The 27473-nt window shown below is 42.1% G+C and overlaps 1 protein-coding gene across 6 annotated transcripts; it reads right to left on the bottom strand.

Annotated features, from left to right (window-relative positions):
* Positions 1–1591: 1591 nt before the first annotated feature.
* On the bottom strand, positions 1592–26544 carry nedd4l (NEDD4 like E3 ubiquitin protein ligase). Of its 6 annotated transcripts, XM_037265397.1 has the most exons (32): positions 26205–26544; positions 24768–24841; positions 22728–22809; positions 21452–21490; positions 21152–21205; positions 15648–15683; positions 14999–15049; positions 13856–13917; positions 13664–13766; positions 13175–13329; positions 12946–13084; positions 12622–12810; positions 12457–12534; positions 11430–11489; positions 10831–10968; positions 10100–10264; positions 8965–9162; positions 8739–8816; positions 6747–6801; positions 6492–6550; positions 6168–6233; positions 5485–5714; positions 4819–4940; positions 4672–4742; positions 4502–4597; positions 4172–4245; positions 4032–4092; positions 3885–3944; positions 3697–3804; positions 3395–3491; positions 3142–3214; positions 1592–3008 (listed from the first exon to the last, which is right to left on the bottom strand). In XM_037265397.1, the coding sequence occupies exons 1-32, from the start codon at positions 26247–26249 to the stop codon at positions 2906–2908; spliced, it is 3021 nt and encodes a 1006-aa protein (XP_037121292.1). In that variant the 5' UTR covers positions 26250–26544; the 3' UTR covers positions 1592–2905. The 6 variants fall into 6 exon arrangements, with proteins under 6 accessions (XP_037121292.1, XP_037121293.1, XP_037121288.1 ...); XM_037265398.1 differs by lacking the exon at positions 15648–15683; XM_037265393.1 differs by lacking the exons at positions 15648–15683; positions 21152–21205; positions 21452–21490; ... (1 more) ...; positions 24768–24841; positions 26205–26544 and adding an exon at positions 17668–18779.
* Positions 26545–27473: the final 929 nt, after the last annotated feature.

Here is a 27473-nt window from a genome sequence, read left to right as displayed (position 1 = left end):
AGTCTACACACCCCTGTTCAAATACAAAAGTTTTTTTATGTTAAACAAAAGAAAAGAAAAACCAAGACATTATTTCAAATGTTTTCCCATCACTAATGTGAGTGACAACAACTCAATTGGAAATTAATCTTTTCAAGAGAGCAAATAAAATTGAAAACGAGATTCAAATAAAGATGTGGTTGCGCAACTGAGGTTGTGGCTCTGTTCAGATTTAACCAATCACATTCAATCTCATGATAAATGCGTTTGGTTTCCGGTCACCTGCAACAATTTAAAGTGCCTCGAAATAAATAAAGTTCAAATAATCTAGTAGGCTTTTTCTACATGACTACATTTGTACAAAACCCCTAAAATTGGGTTATTTTTGGACAAGTCAGCCCAAAATATTGGGTTGTTGGTTGGTTGCTATTTTTAGGGTTGTTTATTCATTTGAACCAACTTCTGGGGTTAAATGAACAACCCCAAAAGTTTTGTTGGTCCATTTTTGACCCACAACGGGCTTTTTTTTTTTACACCCTAATTTCTAGAGTGCATACAGCGTCCATATCATCTGACGAATTATATTGTTTATTCATGATAAGGACCACTCTTACTGGTGGGTTAAAAACAACCCAAATTGAGTTAAAAACTGGACTGCACAAAACAAAGCACAAAACAATACTTAGACTTGAATAAGTGTTGTGTGTAAACATAAATAGTATAACCTTATTTAGATCTTACTTTGGCCTAATTTAATGGCTTGTGTGCACCTCTATTGGCAATTTTTGGCTACCAGCTTGTTTGTAACCCTTTGGAGGCGAGCAGGATTTTGATAAAATGTCCCCGCTCTGGCAGGCTGGCTTTTATTTGCTCGTCCTTGGAACTGATAACTTGCAGATTGTGTGTGTGAATGAACGGACGTCTCTTCACCGTAACACGTGTACTGCATTCACCAAAGCTTCAAAAGCACATTCTCCAAGTTACTCAATCACCATAAATGGACTTAAAACGTACACTAATGACACTACTAATGAGAATACAATAGGAAATATACTATTTACATTACACCAAATACCTACTTAGTGGCGTGTAACAAATACACCAAATAAAGTTATTTGCTCATGCAATATGGTAACACTATAGTAACAAGCTAGTATTCTGAATATATATAGGGCAAAACATTAAAAAGTATTACTTTAGTGCCATCTTGTGGATGTGTTAAGATTAATTCGTCTGTATGGATTGATTTTTTTAAATTATTTTATATTATGTCTGCTTTTGAACTCTCCTGCTTTGCTGCTAGGTTATGAATGCAGTGAAACGAGAGAAAAAAGTACTTCAGTTAAAATTGGTCCGTTATATCCTATCGTGTGTGTGTGTGTGTGGGGAGACCGTCTTTTTGCCATAATCAAATAAACAAAGGCTTGAAATATTTCCCTTTCTCAGTTGTGTATTAAAACAAGTTTCACTCTCTGAAACAAAATATTGAAACAAATTCTTAATTTTTGGCTTAATCTTTTTATGCATTATGATGCACTCAGTACAATTAATCGTTTTGTGTATAATAACACTTTCCTGAACAAGCCACTGCTAGTGAGAAGAAGACAAGAGATGAGTTGAAAGAAGTTTTACTTTAATTGGGCTGAAGTTAAATGAACCACAAAGAGCTGAGAGCAGTGAGCAGTGTCATCTTTTACAAAATTTTATATATATATTTATACGTACATAGGAGGGTAGAGGCAACGGAAGAAAGGGGAAATAAAGAATTTTTTTATTTTAATTTTTTTTTCCAAAATGTGGTTGCTTTAGCAGCTTAACCACATCAGTCTGTGTTCTATTGCACCGATTAAGCGCTGCATATGATAGAATCACATTCAAAAGTTGACGACACAGGTGACCTCAGTGTTGTATAAAGTGCCCTTCAGGTTCCATGGTGTTAGCAAAAGTTCTATTCATTTGACATTTTTTGTATGAAACGTGCTGCTTTATAATATTCAAGAGTTTTTAAATCACAGCTTGTCTTTCTCACGCGCTCACACACTTCATTTTTAGTGTTGATCGGTAATACTAAATGTAATACATACATACATTTATATATTGTCAAAAAAAAGAACAATTTACAGCATTATGAACAAGCTAGGACTATTCATGATAGTCTTCCAGAAACTAGCCCCACATTTCCGAATCACGAGCCAACACAACATAGGTTTTGTCGTTTTTCATGCCACATTTCGGCGCACGACGATGATATTCAGAGTAGCGATAATAACAATTATAAAAAGAAACATCGATTTTTGAAGATCTTTGCCATTAATCAGCATAACAAAATGGTGGTTTTGTTTTCATTTGCACTTCACTTTGTGAGATATTTGAGAATTGTCAAAGTAGTAAACATCGGTACAAAGACGTCCTGAAGGAATCATACCAAGGATTTAAAAAAACTTAAAAAAAAAAAAAAAAAAAAACACTCGCCCTAAGTTGACAAAAAGGTTCCTGTTGCAACATAGGAGAGGGAGGCGTGGCAAAGTGTGTGACGTGAGATTGGCTTTGGGTTGCTAAAGTCAGCCGTGTTAAGGCCTTGGCTGCTGCGCTAGCAAGAATAATGAAATGAAATGTTAGTGCTAGTAGTTAGTAGTCGTAGTGCTTCCACAGGGTTGGTTTTTCATGCTCATGCCAGGGGATTAAATACTCTCCCTTCCCTGCTGGGGGTCAAGGGGCTGCGCCCTAACGGAGCCCCTCCCCCTTTGAAAGACGTAGTAGGCATGTCGACTCGCTGTACAGTCGGGTATGGCTAACAATCCGGCGTTGGCTAACCGCATTCTACGACAGCCGGTTTGGACGCTTTTTTTGTTGTACTTCCCGTTTGTCAATTCCGATGAATCGGAGGTCGTTTAAGATGCTGTTTTTCCTCAAGGAGGCACCCCGTTTAGTCAACTCCCTCAAAACCCTGTGCATTTTCCACGGCCATGAGCAGCTTCTCCCGCAGGTCCTCAAATGAGTCATAGGTCGGAAGGTCCAAACGGTTGAAACTGGCAAAAGAATGTTTGGTTCAAAATATTTAATGTGCTTCAACAAACAACTCAAGATAAACAACATTGGAAAATGAGTGAACTATCATCATTTTATCATTAATTAAAATGTTAATGTGTGACTGTGACATACCACGTGTGGGCTCTGGGCAGCTTATCCGGCGTTCCCCACTGCTCAATCGTGAACAGCTGAGGACCGTTAGAACCTGAGAAAAAACGGAAAAAAAAAAACGACATTAAGTCAGCTGAAGGTTTATTTCCCTCGCAATTTTGACATTTAAAACATCATACACTTATTTTAAAACAATGTTAATGTGTTTGTGGTTTTGTGTATGGTTGCTGTCCATCGATAAAGACAGAAAAGGAAGAAAGGAAGAAAAGAGCACCGTAAAGTTCTGCAAAGCCGTTCATTGGCACGCGCGAAGTTCCCGTAACAAACTGGAGAAGTCGGATCCTCTTTTCAGCATCCATTAACAGGACAACCTGAAAGACATTTTAAGATAACGTTTTGGTTATTTGCTATGTTTATGTTCAAGCCTCAAATCGAGTCAGATGATAAGCGGGAATGGATTGAGACTTTCATCAGTGCAAACAAGTCTGTTCTTCCAAACAGACTTTGATCTTCAAAAGTGACGCCGCAAGAGCGATCACGTGTTAGTGTCGCAAAACAAAACAGCAGCAGACTGACCTTCCAGAACCACTGGATGACCGGGTGGTTGGGACAGTAGCCATTCTTGTATACTGTGTGCTGCCGCCAGTCGTTGACGTCAACGTCGCCCAGGCCGCACATAAGCAGCTGCACAAACACAGCAAGGCAATCAGTTTTTGCGTTCAAATGAAAGAAGATTTGAGTTATTTAATATAAATAAGACAAACCTCCAGTTCGTTTTCATCAAAGATCTTGATCAGATCAATTTGGATGAGCTCAGTGAAGCCCTGAAAATAAATAAACATCAGTGTGATGAACAACACTTTGGGGTTACACTGCCCCCTGGTGGCAACTAGACAGCAGTGCACAAATACCTCCAGGAAGGCATTCATCTGCTTCTGCACCCGATTGACAAACCTCCACTGGATGACCAGACTGTCGGGAGACAAAATGTGTCAAGATGAACCTCTGCATTGTTTTGCCACATGAATTGTTAGAGCATTAAATATCTCACTCGATATATTCCTTCTTATTGTCATTGGTGACCACCATGTCCGAGCCGCTGGGCTTGAGGTCCACCTGGTACGTCTGTGGGGGAAAAAATAAAAATGAAGATGAATGTGCCTTTTAATCTTTGTTGACACATAAGACAGTTGTAAATCTGTCACTTATTCCTGCTTCCGATTGGAGGCTCATTAAATCGAATTTCTTTGCTTCAGAATTTGCCTAAAATGTCCGCTATGTACCAAAATGACCAACAATTCAAAATTTCAGAAATAAGTACTTGTGACTATTTTGAGACTCCTGATTAGATGGAACTTTGTTTTAATGCCGCATCCCATACCTGTCCAAAGTTGTCCTCGTCAATGCAAAATCGCAGGTCCAGTTCCGTGGGATCGTTCTCCAGGATCCACTTGAGAGAGTTGTAATATTCGCTGTCCTACAGGGAAAATAGAAACACTGAAAACCGATTTTCGGATCAGACTCGAGGGTCTCAGGACTGCAATAGCTCACCACGGACTCCATGTCCTTCAGGGAGATCTGTTTGCCAAGCATCATCTTGTAGAACGGTCGTATAAAGAAGCCTGCAGGGGGCACAAGCGAGTTGTGTGTGAATATCAAAAACTGAGATGGGCTGTCAGCAAGGATCCAGACGCTCACCATCTAGTAGCTTCCCATGAAACACAGCCATTCCCGCCACGCGTCCGATGAACTTGAAATAGGAGAGGTGGTCTTCATTGCACAGGCCGGAGTTGGGGTTGATCTGGAGGGTATAGTTGTCTCTGGAAATAAAGCACACCAACAATTAATGCCTTTCGTGGACATTTTTGTTAAAAAAAAAATAAAATCCTTCAATTTGGGTAAGACTTTTTTTTAAACATTCATTGTCACTTTAGTTTGCAAAACTTCGCAGTGACGAGAGAGTGGTTGGTAAATGAATAACATTCTTATGAAAACCAGACCAAAGCGCACAAGAGCACCTGCGGTTGCTAGGGAACATTTTAGGCATGTTTTTCTTTAGTTCTAATTTTAGACTAAAGACGCATTGGCTCAATTGTGTTTTCAAGGGCTTGATCACGACGTTACTTTTGTTTGTTCTACCTTTGCTCTACATTGCAAAGAGAAAAATGTGAGGAGATTGCCGTGACCAACAAAAACAGGCAATCAGGGCGTTCGTTATATTTCCTTGTTTTCAATCAGCAGTTTGCATCAGGATGGACTTTTGAATGAGAGGAAGAGTAAGTCAAAGTGAAAGCACGTTTTAACAAGTCCCAGTGGGAAACAACACTTCGGCTAAATGGCGGTGGAAAAGTTTGTTGGACTTACGTGGCGGAGTATTCAAAGAGGCCATAGTAGGGGTTGAACATCTCCTTGGAAAGGAGGAAGAACCACTCTCGGGCCACGCCTCCGTAGTCCAGGCCCTTCTCCAATTCAAACTCAATCCACAGACGCGCTTTCAGGACGTCGGGCTTTTTGAGCGACATGATGCGACGGTACGACTCTTCAAAGATGTTGTTGCGATGGAGCTTCATCTCAAACCGGTTGGGGATGTCAGACTGGAATTGCATAGATTGAAAAGTCTGTCAAAACTGATTGGTTGATATGCTAAATAATGTTACCGTGAGATTTTCTTTTTTTTTTTTTACAAATTGTTTCAAACATCTTGACAAATTCTACAAAGTAAAAAAAAAATTACTTCAACTTGGAAGTCAACCAGCATCAGTGAATATGAAACTATTCTTTTTCCTTCGGTCAGTTCCATCATTTTATGACTCACATTATTGACCTTTAACGTTCTCTGGCAGCCGCTCAGCTAGCAATGATTAAGCCTCAAGATTAAGACCCCCAGCAGGAGAAAATAACATGCAATTACTCCAAGTGTTGATTGAGAAAAAAAAAATAGCAGAAACATCACTGTCATTAATGTTCAATGAGCTCCAACGCATCTGCAATCAAGTGTCTTTATGGAAACTTTGGGGGTTTTCATACCATGACATCACACATCTTACCGGTTTCTTTAGCTTCTTTCGAAAGTAGTCATACTTTTGCTTGAACTCTCGGGAATAAGGAACAGCCTGCACAGGAGACAAGATAAGCAATTTCAAAAATCCACCAGCAAGCTCAGAAACTAGCAGCTTTGCTGATGTTTGCTAATGGAAGCTGCGAAAATTGTATGGTGGAACGTAGAGAGAGTTGTGCTGCACAGAATTGACCCTAAGGTGTTGGCATGCTAAGTGACCAAAGTGACAGCGGCGTTAGTGTTGACAGAGGAGTGTGTCTTTTCCAAAGCATGGGACACATTAGCACCAAGAGGGAAACTGCAATCTACTTACGGGTCCGGTGATAGCGGGACTCTGAAGGCGAGGATCCTCCCACTGTGTGTTCTTTGTATCTAGATGAGACAAAAATCAATCATTGGAAATGGCTTCTTTTTTTTTTTATTTGTACCTGTTTGCCTGTGGAGTTAATTGTTTTATGGTTTGACATGTTTTCCTTCTTTTTATAACTGAAGAGTGTTTGACATAAATACATTAGGAGATTAGTCGGCACCATATGGCCCTTGAAGGGATAAAAAAGAAGAATCTTACTGTGGTCAATGTAGAAGGTGCGTCCATCTGTGTGAACTCGCTCTTCCCAACCGGGCTACAAAGATGGAAAAAAATGGAGGATGAGTGGAGTGAGAAAAAAAAACCAAATCACCATTAAAAAAAACCAGGCCGTGCTCAAATAGTCATTCAAATCTTTATCTCAGGCTTGATTGAACTTGTCGCCCTCCTTAAAAGAAAACTTAAATAGCAAAGCTCAATCAACCGCCCTAAAAAAAACGTTTTATTTTATTATTATATATTTTTTTTTATTATCTATTTGAGTCAGGACTGCAACGGCATGACTGATACCACCACCACCATCACACATGACACAGAAGGCTCATCACCACGACTATCACCGCGAGCTTCCGCTCCATCCCGGAGAGCCATCGCTTAAGAGTCACAGGCCACACACAGCGGAACCGGAAGTCAGGCAGTTCAAGTAAGGAGATAAAAAGGATAGGGACCATGTGGAGGGGGGCGGGGGGCTTAAAAGAGCCAAGTGTAACATTGCCGGTACAATTTCTTTTCACTGTAAAGAATTATTCCACAAACAATCCCGATGCTATTTTGTTTTTGTGTGAGTGGGCCAATTTGGACATCTACCGTACGACCACCGTACATCCATCCTTGCTAAAAACTGCGCAGGGTGCTTGCTCTGTTGTCCCTCTGTGATACAGTTACACAGACATGGCGTAATCTTAGAGGCCCCTGGGAGAGAGTCAAGAGGGAGGGGTGCTAGTGCAGAGGCCCGTGCGGAGAAAGAAAGCTGGCGACGGGGATGAGAAATTAGGAAGAGGCATAATCCATTCATGCTGGTAACGAGAGAGGCGATGAAAACAGAAAAAGAAAGCGAGGTGCTGTCTGCAGGCATGACGTGACCACGGCGTGGCAGACCAGACAGGTAGGAAGGCAGGCAGAGGGAGGAAGCCGACCAACCTCCTCTGGTAGGTGCTGCCAAATGCACACGGCCCCGGGGGGGTGCGGAGGAAGTAGTGGACATTATTAGATCCACCAGAACAGAAGAGAGAAATAAGAGAACATACAGAAGCATGCGTAAGCCAACCATGGCACTACAGTACAGTAATGCTTGCTCTCTTGTCAAAACAATCCCATTTACAGACCACACAGCCAGGCGTGCCTCTTTTCTCACAGCACTAAAAAGGAAATGCCTTGCACAGCCCCGATGGTGAGACAGCACCTTAATCATGGGTCTCGTGACATTAAACGCTGAAACTTCAAAAGCTGAAAGTCATACAGTCGGAAAAAATTAAATCCATTTATGCAATACTAAAGCGCTGTGAGCATCTACGTACATAATTAGCTTTGGGATTTTTTTTTTTTTTTGTGAAGCCATAACACAACATTAGCAGAGATATTGTGTTAATGATTAGTCCATTATGTGCTGTTGCCAGATTTTATGTTTATCCACAAATACAATTTCTCCATGGCTGATAGGGCATTTTAATTCCATCCATATCCTTCCTCTAATAAGATGCAGTTTCGATAAGTTTGATGAGCAGGGAAGCGGTAGGACAGAAGCAGGACACAGACCATAGTGTGACATAGCGGTGGTGTTTTTTGTGGTGATTCAAAAGATGAAGCAAGATGTGAAGGTGTCGCAAATTATAGCTCATCAAATGCACACTGAAGCTTTCACACAGACGGGGGAAAAAAAATTCCGGGTTTAAGTGAGTTGGATACAGACGTTGGTCAGCCGGCACCAAGACATAAAACTACAGTATCTGCAGTGCACATATATTGTGTTTTACAAGTTACAATTTCATATGTATCCCTTGATCTAATAAAATAATTTGTGGCATTTTTTTTTTTTTTTTGTCGACCGGTTATTAATTTGTATTGTACATACTGTAGTTTCATGATTTGGCGGCAGTCAATTATGTAATTATTATTTGATAATCAATTAACCAATTGCATCTTTAAAAAAATATTTCTTAAGAGATTCATAATCTAGCAGCAAAATATACTTACAGGAAGTGGTCCAAGTTCACCAGGTTCCATGGAGTTTTTATTCCTCATATGGACTGGATACTTTAACCTGGGGTCCTCCTAATTTTTGGTGTAAGAGTGATGAGAGTAGGGAATGAGTAGAAAATATTTTCATCCATTTTCTGAACTGATTTTCCTTAACATCTCATGAAATGAATGTGAGAGAAGAGGCATGATGATGAACAGAAAGAAGCGCAGCGTTACCCACCCAGGTGGTAGTTCTGCTGTTGTGGTCGATGAAGAACGGCCGTCCGTTGGGGGCTATCCTCATCTCCCAGCCCGGCGGCAAGAAGCTCTGCTGGGCCTTGTGCTGAGACTTGGGCGAGCTGTAGGGCGACGGCTGCGGGGACTGAGGGTTGGAGAAGGTGTCTTTGACTGCCCGCCGCGCTTGGATGTTGTTGGCCCCCTGGATAAAAAAAATTACAAAGAGAAGCAACATCAGTCCTAAATGTTCAAGATAAACTTTCAACCTACTGTACATATGAATCAACTTTTAAATAACAACGAGCCAAAGATAAAATTACAATAGACCATTTCATTGAGATTTCAGAAAAATTACCAATGCTCATAGCCTACCAATGATTCACTACATTTAGCTTCCTGTCACTTTTAATAAAGACAGTGCTAAGTCATACTGATTTTGCAGTTAGCTTCTTGTACTCTTCCAAGCTTTTCAAAGCACATCAACCATACAAAGGCTAATAAGTGTTCCATTGTCACAAAGAAATCACTCATTAAGTGCCGATCTAAACTTTCAGTACGACAAAACATGTTAATTAACAGTTTAATCTGGATCTAATTATGTTTTTGTCACTCTGGCTTTGACGGCGTCTTATCGCTCACACCTACACGCAACTTAATTAAAGCTTCAGCAGGTCAGCTCTCTTGATAGCGAGCAACAAGATCGCACGCCGCACACTTCTCCCAGCTTGATTGGCCACATTTCTGTTACACGAGTTTAAATAGAAGCAGCAATTTCGTGCTCTCTCGGAGTACAGAAAATAAATAAATGCTGTCCTTGTATGCTCTAGAGCAAAGATTATTATTTCACAAAAGGGGAAGTGAGGACTAATGTGAGGAAAGTTAGCATCTAGTTCAGCGGGGTACACAAAACAAAACAGACTCACCAAGAAGCCAGTTGAGGAGTTATTTTGAACAAGGGGTGGAGAACCTTATTTTTTATGCTTTTTGAAAATTCCTGTGTATAATTAAATAATTGATTGTTATTACTTAGTATGAGCATTTGAAGGGTTCCTCTTTTAGACATCAGACCGCATATGGCCCACAGGCCGCAGGTTCCCCACCCCTGTTCCAATGGACTGGGACGGGTGACTACGTCTCACCTCCAAGGGGGTAGAGAGGGTGACGGTGGGGGAACTGAGGCTACGAGGTCGTCGGACCTGGGGCTCATGGAGGTGGTTGTTGGAGGCATTAGAGGAAGGGGAGGGGGCAGGTGTCAGGGCGGAGCTTGCTCCCGACGATGAGGCGCTGGGTCCATCTTCAGTCAGCTGCCGGGGAGAAAAGCACTTTTGAGGTTAAGACGGGCTGGAAATATAACACGTGCCGTTTTCCGCCTTTAAAAGTAGAGTGCTGCAAAAACCATCAAGCGCATCTGGAATAACAAACAACAATAGCCCCCCGCATTTTGCCGCAGTTCGGCACCGACAGAGAATGGGAGGATAAAGTCGGCCTGGCATTTCAACGGTAACAGAAGGGGGTGCAGTCTGTACTCCACATCGCTGTGAAATTTAACACTTACTTTTCCGCAATAGAATGCTCATGATCAATGATGGAGACAGATGGGAAGAAGACAACGAACAGTCAAGAGATGCACTGACAGAACCATCAGGATAAAAAGAGACTTTAGAAAAACACAGCGGTGGATAGAAGTACGGGAAAGAGAAGACGTGGCTCCGATCCGGAAAGTCAGAAAACGCTAGACAAGAGAAGGAAGAGCCGGAGGTGGGCACGACAAAAACACAAGAGGCCATACACATGGCTGAGAAGAAGGGGACGAAAAGAGGATCAGCGATGTTGCCCTAAGTTCAGCTCCCGCCTTCTTGACCTGCTGTACCTGCACAATGGGCCTAGTCCAGGTAGTGGTGCGGCTGTTATGGTTGACGTAATAAGTTCTCCCCTTGGCATCCTTCCGCTCCTCCCATCCAGGGGGCAGGCCCGGGGTGGTCAGGTTGAACCCGGTCGCTGTGGGAGACTGGCCCCGCCCGGCGTGGAGAGAGAGCAAAAATAAACCAGTCAGAGAAGATCGGAAGGCGACGTCTCCAAGAGGGAAATGTAAGATGTTCCAAGAGCAATTCAGAGGCATGGAAAGTGCAACCCTTGGAAAGTTACATGAACATTTTCATGTGTCATACATAGATTTTTCTCCTGACTATTGCGGGCATTAGCTAGCGACAACATAGTGACCTTTAAACTGTGGTAAAAAATAAATAAATAAAAGACCACACTCAATAAAACCCTCACATTAATAAAAAAATATGAAATCGATGGATAGATGCACAAATAAAGTGACAGACCAAAGAGACTATTTTGCCGCAATGAAACACTTTTAGCATGGCTTCCATTTTGTGTATATTTTAGTGAATTTTATTTTATTAATCATGTTTTCAACAAGTGGTGGAGATAGTTTGTATTGTACATAAACTGAGACATTACCGTGGTATCCTCACCACCTGAGACTGTTTGAGCTCTGCTTCTTCTGGAATGGGAACGCTGCTGTGGCAGACAATAGTATTGTCAGGAGGGGGCATTCATAAAATTAAGATGGGGCAGTATATTGAAGAGACACTGAAAGGACAAAAGGGTGCTGGTAGGAAGTGATTGTGATTGGGAAAGGGAGCTGTGAATTTTTTTGGGGTGAGGAGGGGAAAAAAAAAAAAAAAGCAATTGAGAGAATCTTGTATACTGATTGAAGTTGTGATTGGTTGATTGGGTTATGCAAAGACAGGTGAGTTAATATTTATAAGTATATTACAATTTATGCCAAGTGAAAGCGCAGGTAAAAATTTAAAAATAATCTGTATTATGACTTCACAAAAATTGAAGGGGGGTTTTAAAGCAATATGTCTACGTTGTACTTTTTAGGCCTTAAAGGTTTTTGCAAACAAATACTGCATTCTGCAAGATTGCAGTGACGGTAACCGGTTGGTTACTGGTCAAAGATAGCAAATGCCTGCCTGATTACACCACCCACTAATAGCGAGTCATTGCTGCTGACATCAGCACTGGTACTATTCCTTTGTTCAACAGCTCTGTGACTCATCCGCGTGACAGCCTCAAGAATCATGTGGCAGTCGGACTTGGGAGGCTGTGAGTGACGACATCTTAAATCGTGGAAGGGTTTCTAACTGGAATGGTCATAGTGCTGAAGATTAAATGTTTCCTTTTAAGTAGTCCTATAAGTACAGGAAAGACGTAGTGCGGTAATCCTATTGAGGCAAGAGGAAAGGAAGGAATGCTACAAGGAGAGGGAAAAGTGAAGCGTTAGCAACAACACCTGTGGTGGAAAGGTGGTAATAACACATTGTAAACCCACAGCACCAACAATGGAGATGTGAACCCTAAAAAAAGCCTTTGGAGGATGATGAAAGTGCCAAAGAGTCACAAAACAGAAAGGGAGGAAGTAGCACAAGAGAGGCGACGGGACGGACGGAGGGAAATGTGAGTGTTGGGAAATATTTACCGCAAGAGGAGGAGGCTGGGCCTGATCGCTAACGCCATCCGTCATACTGGAAGAGCGCAGTCGGTTTGACAACTGGGTCTGTCGAGAGGAAGCAGACTTTTGAAAATCTCAACTTTGCAGATGCCCACTTAAAAGACTGTAATGTAAACTCATTGGCTTTCTCACCAGAACAGAGCTAGGCCCAGGCACTTCGCCATTGGTGTCAGGGGTGAACGATAGCCTCAGGCTCAAATCGTCAGATAACTCCTGGGAGACGGGCGTCGGCGGGGGCTGTGGGGTCAACATGGAGGACGTGCCAGGATGGGACTGGGCCAGGCTGTCATTTGGGTCTTCCTCTGTGATTAGCTCCCAGGACTACACACACAGGAGGCAATTCAACCATGACAGAATAATTACACTGATTTAAATTAGTTTCTTAATGTCTAAAAATTCTGAACTTCAATGCTCACTTTTGTTGTCAATGTGTCCCCTTGTGTGTTCATTACTCACATTGTCAATAACATCCCGTGGTTCGACGTGCTCATGCTCCAGGTCCTCGCTGATGTGGCGTCTTGAACGGAAGACGCGATGCGCCTCCTGGTGGATCTGACGCTGTCGATTGTCGCTCTCAGTTTCTGAAATGACGTCCCTTGATAGGACAAAACAAGGATTGCAAAAACATTTAAAAAAATCATGCTATTGAATATTCTGCACACATGAAGAAGAAGAGGAGTAGTACATGTTGGATGGCCGTTTCCACTGCGTGGAACGATTGTTGTGGTTGACATAGTACGTGCGTCCCAGGTTGTCCACTTTCTCTTCCCAGCCCGGAGGCAATGGCGGCAGCAGCTGCTGGGGTCGCTGTGAACCCGAATCCGCAGACTCATCCCACCCCTGAAATCAAATTCATTCAGCAGAATGGACTTGCTCGCATAAACGGAATATCAATTTGATATTTGAAGCTCATTTAAGTGGATGACTATGTCTGCAATCTCAAATGTCGCTAAAGCTACTAGCGTTATGATGCTGGATGGGCTCTTCAATAACAGGTGGTCTAATAAACTTGTTAAGCACTATGTGAAATGCACTGTGATTCCACCTACGTGTCTTAAGTCAGCAAGTAAAATGGTTTATTTTGAACAGCTTTCTAAGTGGGTGGCAGGCAAACAGTGAAGATGACTAATGTCAAGTCATAAAAAAATCTAGAACAACAAAGGTGCATGTTTACCTCTGCTTCCTCCCTAATTTCGCCAGCTTCCTCTTCATGTCCTCCTTGTTTGGGCAGATAGGCCATCTTCAGACGCAGGTAACCCTTCACCCTAGACTTGTGACTTGGAAATATCAACAAACAGGAATGAGGCAAACAAATAACATCATATCCTTTTCCCCCTTTTTGTTGTCTCATCCAGATAATACTAACCTCCTGGGCCGCAACAGGAAGTCCTTAAATGTGTAGGGGCGTTCCATGGCAGGGTCCTCCGTCTGCAAATTCATAGAGTAAGCTTTTCTATTTATTTTAGATTTTATTTTGGCTGGGCATCAAAATCGAGAGTCACGGTGCCGGATTACGTGACTCGGAGCGTCACACTGGAGTGGAGATGTGCAATGCTTCTCCGGTTACACATTGGAAAAACAGAAACCCGACTTTGTCTTTCGCAGCAGTCTGCTAAACTGTTTTCAGTCCACAGCAAAAAAAAAAAAAAAAAGATGACGCATAAATTAACACCCATGGCTTGTGATTGAGTATGTAGGCTTATGTGGATCATCCGTTGACGTTTCAGAAGTGATCATCCAACATGTACTGTTTAATGTATTTAGAAACACATTTTTAAATTCACTTTACAGGGCCTTGGTCAACTTTGTAGACTTAATAGTTGATGAAGTTCCTCTTGGCTGCAGAGGAACTGCTGATTTAGTCTACAACCTCTCTGCTGTATAAACAAGTTGCAATTCAGGTCTACGCCCATATTAAATATTCTCTTTAAGTGCGTGTGTACACTTTAAAACCCATTGCGTCTTTGGTTTTCAAACCAGTTATATCACTGAAGTCTGCATTTTCCCACTGACACTATGCAAATTTAACAGAGGTGGCTTTTTCCATGCAGTCCAAATCGAGGACAGTCGCCTTATTGTTTACATTCTAGACCTCTCCCTGTCTAGTGAGCGCTGGTAGGCTAGTAAAGCACTAACAACAAGCTACTTGTGTGAGCACTTTCCTCACACCAGAAGTATTCTGGGCTCAACAAAATCAGAACTGATTATAAGGAGCGTCAGAAAATTTGACAAAGGTCTAAGGACCTCAATTCAATTAGCATATCCAAGTTCAACAAACTAGCACTAGCCATACTACTCGCTAATATCAGCATTAGCATTCTAAACAAGTTGATCTTGGCTGCTACATTTGCAGGAGAACTTATGGAATCTTACTATAGTAAAATAAGTTATTGGTTCATAGTTATGGGTTAACCTTTTTTGCGACACTGCATTGAGGCATAAATATTCACACCGTTATTTGAACTATCTAGTGTAAATACAGCTAAACACATACACACATAGAACTCACCGGCAAATGACTAAGAGGAACATCCACTTGTCCCAAGAAATCATCTCTGGTCTAGAAAAGAACAGAAAGAGGGTCAGGGACAGTAGCAGCTTTTTTTGGGAGACTGACAATTCCAACAGGGGAAGAGTGGGGAAAACCACTGAGGTGTAGCAGTATTGCCAAGGACATAAAAAAATACAGCAACAATTTGACCAAGAGAAAGGTATTGATTTCAAGTCAGCTCCAGAAATAACCTCAGGCCTTTTTTTTTTATGAGCATTTGATACAATCCCATCTTTATTAGGGTCTTATCATGTGACAGCACTTTGATATCTGGCAAGGAGCACAGTTTTTACGTGTCCAAGACAGAAGGCTCAGTCTATGTAGGCCTTTGGTATCAGAAACACCATAAACCCAGAGAAGAACATCCGGCAAGCCACATTAGCCAGACAGAGAAAAAAAAGGAGGGTTGTTGCTATGACAACATCAGGAATAAAACAAGGGAAGAAGGCTTGCGAGTTAAATAAAAAGAAACCTGTAGATTTGGCCATCCCTTTGCTGAAATTAACGCAGACTGAGAATAGGGGAGAAAAAAAAGAGGGGAGGAAAGATGGCGAATGATTGCACTGCACAACAGTTGCCCCCCTCTTCAACGAGGGGCAAAGATTACCTGTCCGATGTGGAAAAGCCCATTCTTGGAAGAGGCCTGTGTGCGGGACATAACTGATTTAGACGGCAGACTTGATTGATCCATTGTGGGGCATTTAACCACCTTGTAGATTTTGTCCCAAAATGTTTAAAAACAAACATTAGATCCTTCCCAATCCAATGAGACTATTCAGTGAGATTCAATTCTGGCAGATAATCACGTCCGGCCTAGAATTGCTGCCGGCATACTCGGCCTTATCATCCTCGAGTGTGGCATAACACTCTTAACAGACCTGGAATCCAATGGTGAAAGGTGAGTCACACGCTTGTCAGTTATTATTGTACAGTTAGTATGTCAATACCAGATGAGTAACTCTCACTCACACACATATGAACAATTTTTAAGCGGTGGAAAAAAAAAAAAGACATTATCTGCTTTCATTTCCCAAACCAAGCAGAAAATCTATACTTAGTGACTGCCAAATTCCCAAAACTGTGATGAATCATCAACCCCATCATAACTAGGCGAAGTGTGTCACGTGTCAATTCGGAATTCATGGAACACTTTTTTTTTTCTTTTTAAAAGCAGCCTCTGTTAAAAAAAAATATATAGATATTGAGTCATGCTTTCAGCACTGGATTTACCTCCGCACGTTCATCCTCTCGCTCGGCTCAAAAACAAACGCGTTAAACTGTCAGTTTGGTTTCGGCAATAAACAGGCCGCACGACAACACCCAGGGGAGACACGGCTGTTTTGTGTGTCCTTTAACGCAGGGGAGCATTTTAAGCTGCGGGTATGTGTATGTGCTGGGCTATAATTGCAGAGTCATCAAAGGGTCACAGTTGAGCCATGCAGCTGCCTCCCTGGGCCAGGTTACACTACGGGTTGGGAGGGTGTCGCCAATGATCAACACCAAGAAGGATGGGGGGCCAGCATATGGATTGTTCGGAACGAGAGGTAGGTAACACTAACAGAATAGAGTCCAATTTCCCTGATGTGGTTGGTTGCAGAATATTGTTGGAAGCAATTGTAGATAGCGCCGCCAGAAAATCATTGTCCCTTAATTGCGAAAGATTCACTTCATTTTGAATTGCTCAACACCTCCACGGTTTCTTAGTTGCGCTACGACCTGTGATCCGTGACGGCAAGGTTCCTGGAAATGAGCAGAGGTTAGCAGAGTTCTTTGTGAATGGACGCCAAAGAGTGTCATCCCAGCAGGGCATGGTGGGCATGCTCAAGTTGGCAAACACAAACGGGATTTCGGGGTCTTTGAAATGGCCCACTTGGGGATTTGGGGAAGACCTGTCATTGTTGTCTATTTGAAGATTGTTGGAAGAGAAATCAATTGGCAGTGTTTACAAATGACAATACAGATTGTGGTTTAAAAGTTGATAGGACTGTTTGACAATACGAACTGAACCAAAATAACCATCAACTGACAGCTTTTTAACGTTTCAATCCAACATCCTATCATCATGAAAGCAGATAACAAAATCCAGGCGCATTCTAGCGGAGAGCCAGAGAAGACAGAGCTTGCCTACCCTCCAAATCAGCAGGAACACTTGAGGCTCTCTAAAAATAGCAACTACCAAGGAACACCGGTCTCGGTCGAGGTTACCAGCAAGTTTAAATGTCTGAAATCAAATAAGCGTGTTGAGAAATGAATCATTTTCTCATTACTGCTGCCAACTATGGCTAAATTGGACAAAGGGTGTGAAATTTCCAACTCATTAGTGAGCTTGCGGTTGTCAAGTGTAAAAAAAAATGTGTGCTCGCTCCCCCAGATTGTCATCGCTGTCTGTCTGCACCACGCAGATCTCTCTTCATCTTAGTTGAAGGGAGTAAAACGAAGCGAAACACCAGCTGCTTCTCGTATTCAGCAAAAAATAATAAACGCAGCCACCGAGATTTGTGCAACACATGACAAAACTCAAAGCGATTCTCAATGAGTCCAAAGCCTTGCTGAAAACTATTCAGTAGCCAACATCTACTGTGTCCAACTCAACGCTAACAACATGTAAACAGATCAACAATGTTTACCTTGGGATTACTTGTTGTTGATGAGTCATTGCCAAGTATCACATCCTGATCTCCAGCTCCACCCGGGGTGAAATAGATCTTGAGATGGGGCTGCCTTGAAGGATCTCCGCCGATTTTAAAAGTACAACCATTAGAGGTGTCTTTTCTCAGATTCTCCTCAACCGGTTGACTATCTGAAGCAGATGTTTGGCTATCTGGAACGTTATCTGGTGGATCATCCGTCGAAAGTGGAGATGAACCTCTTTCCAGTCGAATTCTGGGGTAACGGAAAATACGGCCATTGGTTGACCTCCCAAGATCTACGTTGGCGTGTTCCTCCTGGGGTGACTCGGACCGCTGCCCGTACTGGTTCAGATCTTGATTTTGGTTTTGTTGGAGCTGAAACACAAGTCGCTGTGTTCCGCTATTAGCAGCTGGGGACTGCTGCTGCACAGTCCATCCAGAACCACCGTAAGGTAAAATTCTAAGATGCCGTATGTCGGAACCGTCAGTTGAGTTCCTCCGAATACGAATGCCACCTACACTGATACCTTGCTGGCCTCTGCTGTACACATTAGGACCATTTGAACCAATGCTGAAGACCCTGCGCTTTGGAAAATTTGGCTCCGTCACAAATATTTGCGAGTTTGAATAATCCGTGGCGCAGTATGGAGGAGGTGGATGTCGTGGAACATCCGCTTGACGCGACGCTTCGGCGTAGGTCGGCGCAGGTCCCGGAGGAGTATAGCAGGGTGGCGGGACATCAGCGTGGCCACTGGAATCCCCATTAGTGGCTCCATCAGAGCGCTGAAGAGAGATGTGCATGGAGGAGCTTTTTGTGGACCGCGGCTCGGCATAGGCAGCGAGCTGGGGTATGAACATGGAAGAACTGCGTCGAAGCAGCGGTTCCGGACGCGAACCAAAAGCCAGTGGAGGAACTGGGTGCTCCCCAGCCTCCTGAGAAGGACTTGCCATAGGTGGTTGGTTGTGAAGCGCCGTGACCACGTTATTATCTCCATGTTGATCTTCTGCCTCTCCTAGGATCTCCGGGGCGGTGTTGCTACGGTTGGAGCCAAAATACAGACGCAGACGTGCCATTTGTATGTCCGGCCCGACAGCCTCGGATCCCTCCAAAGGACTGTACGGTTGTCCTGTACACGTCGTTCTTGTGGCTGGCCAGATGACTGATCCCCGTTTTTCTTCCTCTCACTCCAGCCCCGCTCCCATTAGGTCCCACCCACCCTCCAGTCCCTTCCACAACTTTCATTCCACTAGTAACTACTACAGGGGCGGGTGGGGGTGTTCGGACAACGTCACACAACAAAAACAAAGTCCGCAAACCTCACGACACTTGAATGATGGAAAAGAAAAGAAAAACAAAATCAAGAAGGCTCAGGTTCTTAGCGCTACCAAGCACTAGCGACAGACAGCAGAAATAGCCCGAGCCTAGTGACAGCCAACATTCCTGACATGATTGGATAAGGGCGGCCAGCGCTTCTGGTTTCCAGGGTGACAGCGGGGTTGCCTGTCAGTCACGTGACGACAAGTGACCCCCTCCACCCCTCGACAATATGTTCCATTACGATGCAATGCTACCCCCAAGTGCCAGCTGGATAGAGGGTAACCCAGGAAGTGCCACAATTACACACGGTCACAAAATCTATCTACTATCTTTGACACTACTTTAGTCTAAAATGCTAAAATCTGATCTGGATGCCTGATAACCAACAACATGAAAAGGAAATTGGGAATTTAAGCTACTTTGCCCTTGGGGTAAAATTGAGAGGGCTTTACTGGCACTCAGACAGAGAACAGACAAAACTCTTTGTAAATTGACACTTCCGACTCTCCGTGCATGAAACTCGGCGTGACTCTTTTGGCCAGTGCTTCACCCCACAGTGTGTCACCATGTCACAAAAAGGAAATGAGACAACCAAGACGCTGACAGGGGGGGAAAAGCAAAAAGAAAAAAGTTCCTATTTGTGGGAGGAAGACCATTGGGAGATGGGAAATACTGACGGAGGCATTGAAACAGGAGAGTCTGTCAAGCATTTCGAGACACTGTGCTGGGCACTGTCAATACATGTTTGTGCACGAGAAATGTTAAGAAGAACGAGAATAAAAGAAATCCCAATGTGTGGTCGGTCCGATGGCACAAAGCCAAACTTTCCAGCGATGACATAACCAGTCTGGTTCAAACAAAATGCACTGCGGAATCTATTCTTCTTTTTTCATACTGCAAAAACTTTTTTATTGACAAATGTTACATCTTCAACCTTCTTGTGGGACTGTATAAGATTTCATAGTATGTTGAACGTTTTGGGTTCAAGACCTTAAATTAAAAAAAAAAAGCCACAAAATAAGAGAGCCTTGCGGGCTAAGAAAATAAAGTTGTGCCAGCATTTGCCTAATAAATCAAATCGCAGGCGTCAAGTGGTTTGGGGAATATGAAAAAAATAAATTGATCAAAGGGATTTACTCAAAACCGAGCCACTTTTAAAACTAAGGGTAGACTCAACGAGATGATGCTTCAAAATAAAGTGCAATAGTGTTTGTGGAAATGTCCGTGCATGCATCATGAAATGGAAAAGCCCTTCTCAGACATATAAGGAGATAAACATGCTTGAGGCTCCGCTTTCATCTGTCATCCCGCTGCCACTGCAACGCAACGCTCATGTTAGGGAAAATATGAGCTGCCCTTTTCTTGGAAGGCCACGTGCCAGCAATACCTCTTGGCGTACAGGGCGCAGTACTGATAGATGCACGGATTACATACGTGTGATTTATATGACGTGCAAAAAACCACTGAGGATTTCAGCTCACCAAAAAAAAAAAAAATCTCTGCAAGACTTTGTACGAAGGGCTTATCCAGGCACAGACATAAATTGCATCCTGGGAAGTATCCACTAATGGTTCTACCAAACATCTTCATAATGACCTTCCAGGATCTTAAGTTACAGAGAACTCGCTGCAAAACACCTGCTTCGGAGAAAGTCTTTCCATAGAAAAGCCATTCTCTTTGTCTTCGGTCAGGATTGTTTCAAACTTGAATATTTATTGTGTTTTGTTGTGACTGCACGACAGTCCTATAAAAATTGAAAAAGTGGTTCTTTTGCATGAAATTACTTTGGGATTAAATGTTGAGGCATTTTGAAGAATGAATAATGCAAAGGTGCAGATTGATTCATTTCAAACTGCTGAATGATGACCCCTGTGGTACAAGAGAAAAACAAATTCCAAAGCGCTATGCAAGAATGTGGTAAGGGCAACATCATAATTATTATCATCACATTACATTTGGAAGATATTAATCCTTAAAAACAGCACTGGAAAAATTCTCATGACTGGAACAATGGCAACCAAGCTCATTTATAAAAGCAAAAAATGGGGAGAGAAAAAAACACAACACGACCTAAGGAGTTCAACGGGTGAAATGAAATATACAGACTGCAAATAGAAGCTGTTGAAACGATAATTAGATGAAGGAAAGAGGGATAACACTCACCAATCTGTTTTCATCGAACACCTCAAAAAGGAGCCTGTGATTCTGCGGACACACCTGCATAGGCGCCAAAAGCAATCGTGTTAATCTCGTCTACTGTACGACTGTGCAAGAATACGTCAATGCTCATTTATCTTCCGTAGACCTTTACGTATATTTCAGCTAAATAGGACATTGACAATGACACAGCACCCCACAGTCAGATAGTTTGATGACAGTGGCAGAATCCGGTATGGCTTATAAAATGTCGTAACAACAAAAACAACACATGACAAGACAAACAAAACAAAAATTGATGCTCACCCTGAAGTAGAATTCCTCATTCCATTTGGGATTGAGTGTCTAAAACAACAAGTATACAAATATTAGCCTGGTAGTTTGGAAGGGAAAATACAAGAGGTAGGAATTTGACAGTAATAAGAGAAGAAAAACCAATACCTGGATTTTATTCATCGCAAGAATGCCAATGACGCTTTAAGTCTAGTCAGCAACCCAACCCCCACACTCCTCCCTCCCAAAAAAGGAATATGCACAATATTATTCTTTGTTTACTTTTAGGGCGGCGGGGCATTTTATAACAACTTTTATCTCGGCAATAAAAGATGACATGAAAAGGTGTCCCACTTAAAAAGACCACAGTGGAAGCTTCTTGTTTTCTGCTCCACATAGTGCATTCAGCTATTTATATCCTATAAGGCGAGCATGGCCACTGGCAGCATATGTCTGCCTGCATAGGGGGGTGTAGCTGAGGTGCTGCCTGCTAGCTTAGCGTAAGGTCGGCTGGTGATACGCTAGCATTCTACAGTTGACATATTTACTAAGAAGCTCACTGACCAATGCCTCCATAATCAATAGTAAACGCTAGAATATAGTTGTTTACTTCACTGGTTCTTCTATATCAAACAATTTGTTTTAGGTTCATTTACCTGACATGTTTCGGCGGGTTCTTCCGCCTTCATCAGAGCTAGAATATATTAGCATAAGCTAAGCAAACAAAAGGGTAAACCGCGTGCGCTAATGCTAGCTTCCAAACATGACTGTCCTTATGTAAGAAATGAAATCAGGCAATTTTAGAAGCTTCTTTATGATCGCAGTGCTGTCATTCAAAGGCAGGTTTGCATCTAGTATCTTCTGTGACTTGCACCCTAACTTTCACACTGTTGCTAACACTAGTTAGCCATGACACTAGCCACATTGCAGGTCATGTATGGGCCTAGATTACCAGCATGTGCGTCACAGACAGCGGTGAAAGAGAGGTGTCTGTTTGATAGATGCATTTATTTGTTTTAAGTGGGTCTAAATGGGGAACGGTGTCTATTAAAAGCGACGGTCACTATTTGAGTTAGTAAGCGGTATTAGCCTTCAATGCTGTGACTGCGTGAGCAACACATTTCCTGAAGGGTGAGGGCAGGAAAGAGCAGCTCGAGTGGGGACTAATGTAAGCAGCAGGACAGTAATTGTGCGGGAGGACGTGATTAGAACAGGCGTGGCTAATCTGATAAAGTCAAAGCAAATTAGAGCTCACGCAAACTCGAGGAGAGGAAAAGAAGAAGCGGCACAATGGCAGCTCGTTACTTACCTTTTTGATCGTTTTTGTCTGGACCAAGGCGAGCTCTCGGGTTTCGTCCGTGACATAAAGGGAGAGTTTGACGTAGGGGTCACTGCAGACGAAAGAAAAAGCCTCAGTTCAGAAGTAAAAAAAAAAAAATTTATAAGGTGCTGTTTAAATTTGGATTTATTCCGATTTTGAATCCTCCACAAGTCATAACTAAAATAGAGCAACCTAGTCTAAAAATTGAAAGTCATTGCACTGTGATTTGAGAAAATAAAGATAATAAAGATCTATAAAATGATTTATCATGAGAAAATGATTACACACAAAAAGGCTGAATTGCAATGAAGATTCATTTTGCACATGATAAATTGTCACCAAGAGCAACCACTGCACTCTGCTCTTAACCATGGTAACCGCATTTCCGTTCTCCTAACATTTGTCGGTCAGTCTAAATGAGCACTCTGCTCCTGTCCTTCATACTTCTCAAAAGAAAATGAAAAATTCCTTCTGTAATCATTTATTTGTCACAACCTGAGAGCGGTCTCTGTTTACAACTGTCAAACTGCAGTCTCCCCAGATAAAAACTGCTTGCCTTTGGATATTGGAAGATAAGACCTCTAATTTCTTATTGATGGCGCCGCGGAGCTTAAAATGGGAAGAGCATTTCCAGATAAGTAGCTGTAGTGATTAAAAAAAAAAAAAAAAAAAAAAGATGGCATGAGAACATTCAGCTGGTATTGAAGAAATGATTGTTGATCATTGCTTTTGGCTGAGAGAACCCCGCTGTCTCTAATCGTGTTTTTATGGTCTGACTAAACAGATACAATTGGGACCGCTGTGACGTCAATTCAGTGACAACTCTCACTTGACTTCTTCACTTGAAAAAACAAAAACAAAGAACGCGGCGAGTCGAAGGGCTGTGTCAACAGGGGGGAGGAGAGCAACCATCATGGCTGACACATTCAAACGGTCGCTAAATAATCATTCATACAATGTATAATATCTTATATAAGGACTTGTCAGAATAGTCCAATGTTGTTGTTTTTTTCCACCTCTCATTTTGTCTTTATTTTGTTGGAACACCGATGCCAAGTGTTTTAAAAAAAAAAAAAAAAAAAAAAAAAAGATTATATTATAACCTACTGTATATTCATGCATTTTTATTTATCACATTACGCAATATAGCAGGTTAAGCATTAACTGGTGGTGGGGTGGCGCATGAATAATTAATCGCAGTGTTTTTGCAGAGCTGGGGCATAAAAAGGAAAATGGAGGACAGGCCAAATGTCATAACTTTACAATGCAAAACAAGCAGACACCAGTGGAACCAAAATTACGTGACATCAACAGAAAGGTTAAGTTGAGGACAGGAAGGAAGACAATATGCTGGCAAACAGAAACTCTTCGAATCATTTGCTTGGTCTGACGAATGAGAAGGAAACTATTGTGTAATTTACTTTTTCTTTGGCTTTTTTATGCAGCGACAATGAAGAATAGTTTATCATGTTATACAACGGTTTGTAATGTCATTTCAAATATGGTGTAAAGGGATTTATTTTGTCCAGAATCAATATTTTTTTGAAAGAGAATAATTGTAATGCAAATTGAAGCATCTGGGAGAAGATTGCGGTCGAAACGAGATGTTCCACAGTACAAGGTTTTGTGACAGAGGTTGGTTATAAATAGAAAGACACAAGGGTAATCATTTATTCAAATGGGAGTTAAAGGTCTTTCGACACTGTGAAAAATAGTGAAAGTTCACACAAATGGGCCTATCACCTGACAAATCTTTTACCACCAGGAACGAGGCATTTCAACTACGTGCTGGCCTGGCAGAAAAGACATGTTTTTTTCCTTTTTATTGTTTGTATGGCAACAATTGTCTCTCTTGAGTGGCCCGCCCACCCATTAAGTATGAAGGTAATGTTTTTGCAAAAATCCAGATTTTCAAACAGCAGCCAAAGTATAGGCTAATTGCCAATTGTAATTTAGTAGTTGGGTGATTAAATGCAGCATCCACCAGTGAGCAACAATTTCTGATGAATAACAGTCAGTGAAACTCACCTGGCTCCAATGATGTCTTTCTTGGCCAGATCAATTCCGGCGATGACCTTAACACGCAACACTCTGGTTTCATGCTGCGGAAGGAAAAAGACAATCAAGTTTATGGAGAAAAAAAAGATCCCTTTTGAGTGCCAATGGCGACTCAAAATGCAATAACAGTTTAATGGTTGAGATTATAAATGGAATTAAAATGTGCTACTGGCATAGTCTCGATTACAAATGTCGACTAACGAAGGAATTAAAATATCACTATACAGAGCAACCTACAACACATTTCCTGTTCCTGTTCATCATCACAGGTTCGCTTTTTTTTTTAATTGCAGTTAAATGGTGGCATTGTCACACACACACACACAAATAAGCCGGAGAGTGACTTCTTTTTTCAAATTGAATTATTATGGGGAAGTTCCGTTCTTTGTTGGTTGCACTGTATGAGTGAGCGATCAGATGGTATCGACTTTAGGAAACCTCTAAATCAGGGATGTCAAACTTGTTTCCTCACAGTGAACGTTGGTTATAGTTGCCTTGGGATGGGGCTGTTATAATGGTAACCACAAATTTCTAGGGTGTATAATCGAAGATATATAATAGCATCATGGCTTGACAGTTCAGTTCACATTAGGCACGGTAAGAAAGCAAAAGTTGTAACTGAACACCCAGGCCAATCGATGCAGCTTTTACTTGCAACCGGTGTCGCATTACTGAAGTGACGGAACACGATTTTATAGCGTCTGGCGTCAATTCACAATTTGTAATGTTGTGGTTAAGGCACAGTGGTGAAGGCAAGCCAAGCCTTTGCAGAGTTCAATACGAGGTGGGATGAATGGCATGTCTACATCCTGCACCTTTCTCAGAATGACTGACAAAAGAAGGTCAATGCTGAGGTTGTTAAATGACTAACAACTGAGTCCTGTCAGCGTTTAAAATCCAGTTCCATAAACATACTATGTGATGATGATTTTCAACTAAGTGAAAATGCTGACTGTATTTTGTCCCTTGTCTTGACACTGACACTGTGTGTATTAGTTCTTAGTTTTCACGTTCTTTAATGTACGATGACAGCACCGATTGTGTCTGATATGAACATTTTTTCAACCCATTATTATATTTTCTCGGTGTTTATTTACAAAATGGTTGTGATCCTACCTACTCCATGTAAACAACACGGTCTCATCTGTGTGGACGTCAAACTACCGCGTGGAAGAGAAGCTTGTAAATTTAACTGGTGGATTTAAACAAATAAACAAACAAAAAAGATGCTGTGCAATAGACGCGGAAGAGGGGGAATAAGGGCGAGGAGGGGTTTCAGGGAAACGAGACAGCTGACTGAATGTATGTGGGTGAGGGCTGCTTAGCTTTACCGACGCAGCTAACGTTAGCATCAGCTGCATCCGTGCGGCTGTCTCGCCGTCTAGCGGCACAGCGGACGAGGCTTACCTCATCTTCTGACAGCCCGTAGATCGGTTCGTAATTCGTAGCCATATAGCCCGGCGGTTCCCGCTAATCGCCGTTTCAAGAAGGAGGCGAGGCAGAGCTAGCTCGCTAGCCTCGAACAATTAAGTCCCACTTTTTTTGCTCCCCTGCTTCTTGTGTCGCGCCGTGGTGGTTAAATGCGCTCTTGAGAGAGAATAGACTTATAGTTTGCAAGATCTTTCTGCGGTCCCACAACCTAATCTGGCGTTGTAGATATTCACACAGTCCAAAAATGTTTTGTCAGAGACAAGATCGCTTTTGTCAAATGCTCATATCCCTCTCCTCTCGAAACGCTGTGACACTTGACTCTAAAGGGACTCGGCCAATCACCAGCCGTGTAACCATGACTGCTAGCGGTCTCGACCAATCGGGGGTGCCCTGGTGTTTCCCAGCCAAGCTAGCGTCTTAGAATGTTGTAGAGGGGTGTGGAGCTGTAATATTGCATTTTTTTTTTTTTTGTCTCGCAATCTATCTAACTTGAACACGACAAATAACATCATACCTATTACGTGCACGCATTGTATTAGATTTTAATACGTGGCGAGGAGTTTGCTATTGTATGTAGTTCTCCAGGTGGACAGGTCGGGGGCGGGGCTTAAAACACCTAGCCAAAATTTGCAACGGGAGCCTTTATTTACTACCCGTAATGGCTAAAGTTCAAGTCGGCGTGGGAAACTTTACGTACAGGTCCGGCATTCTCAGTCCCAGATACCGTCATAGGTGACAACAATGATACATGCAAAATTATTATTATTATTATGATTAGTTGTTCGTTGGAGTAGTATAGTAGGCTTCTTCAGTCAAGTTCACAGTTGCATGATTTTTTCTTTCAAAGAAGCAACGAAGTAATGGTCATATTTATAAATAACACCAAACAGCGTAACATCCATAAATCAATCAATTATATTTATTGAAACAGCCCATTTACATTTACAAACCTTTATACGCCGATATTCACAGATAATATAATAAATGCTGTGGGTTGTCGAAAGGCTTAAGGCTGAATCTGAAAGCTTATGCCCAAGCCCCTACATCACGACACCTTCCAACTTTGAAGTAGCCTGTAATTTTTTTCACTTCAAAGTACATAAGAAAAGTACAGTGTAATGAAATGATGATTAATGGGAGAGTGTCCCTGGCTTTTCGTGCTGTTTTGCCAATTCCCAATCTCACCGCTAGATGTCAATATGTCACCACGATGTTAATATAGATCGTGGTTCTGCACAAAAATGG

The sequence above is a fragment of the Syngnathus acus genome, chromosome 12 (assembly GCF_901709675.1).
Source record: "Syngnathus acus chromosome 12, fSynAcu1.2, whole genome shotgun sequence".
NCBI classification, from domain to species: Eukaryota; Metazoa; Chordata; class Actinopteri; order Syngnathiformes; family Syngnathidae; genus Syngnathus; species Syngnathus acus.
This window is presented reverse-complemented; position numbering and strand designations above follow the sequence as displayed.

Coding starts and splice junctions, on each gene's coding strand:
- nedd4l (XM_037265393.1), bottom strand. CDS start 18,744: ATGGCACGTCTGCGTCTGTATTTTGGCTCCAACCGTAGCAACACCGCC. Junction 13,085..13,174: donor TGGAAACGGCCATCCAACAT/GTACTACTCCTC, acceptor TGTCCTATCAAG/GGACGTCATTTCAGAAACTG. Junction 12,535..12,621: donor CTGGGCCTAGCTCTGTTCTG/GTGAGAAAGCCA, acceptor TCCTCTCGACAG/ACCCAGTTGTCAAACCGACT.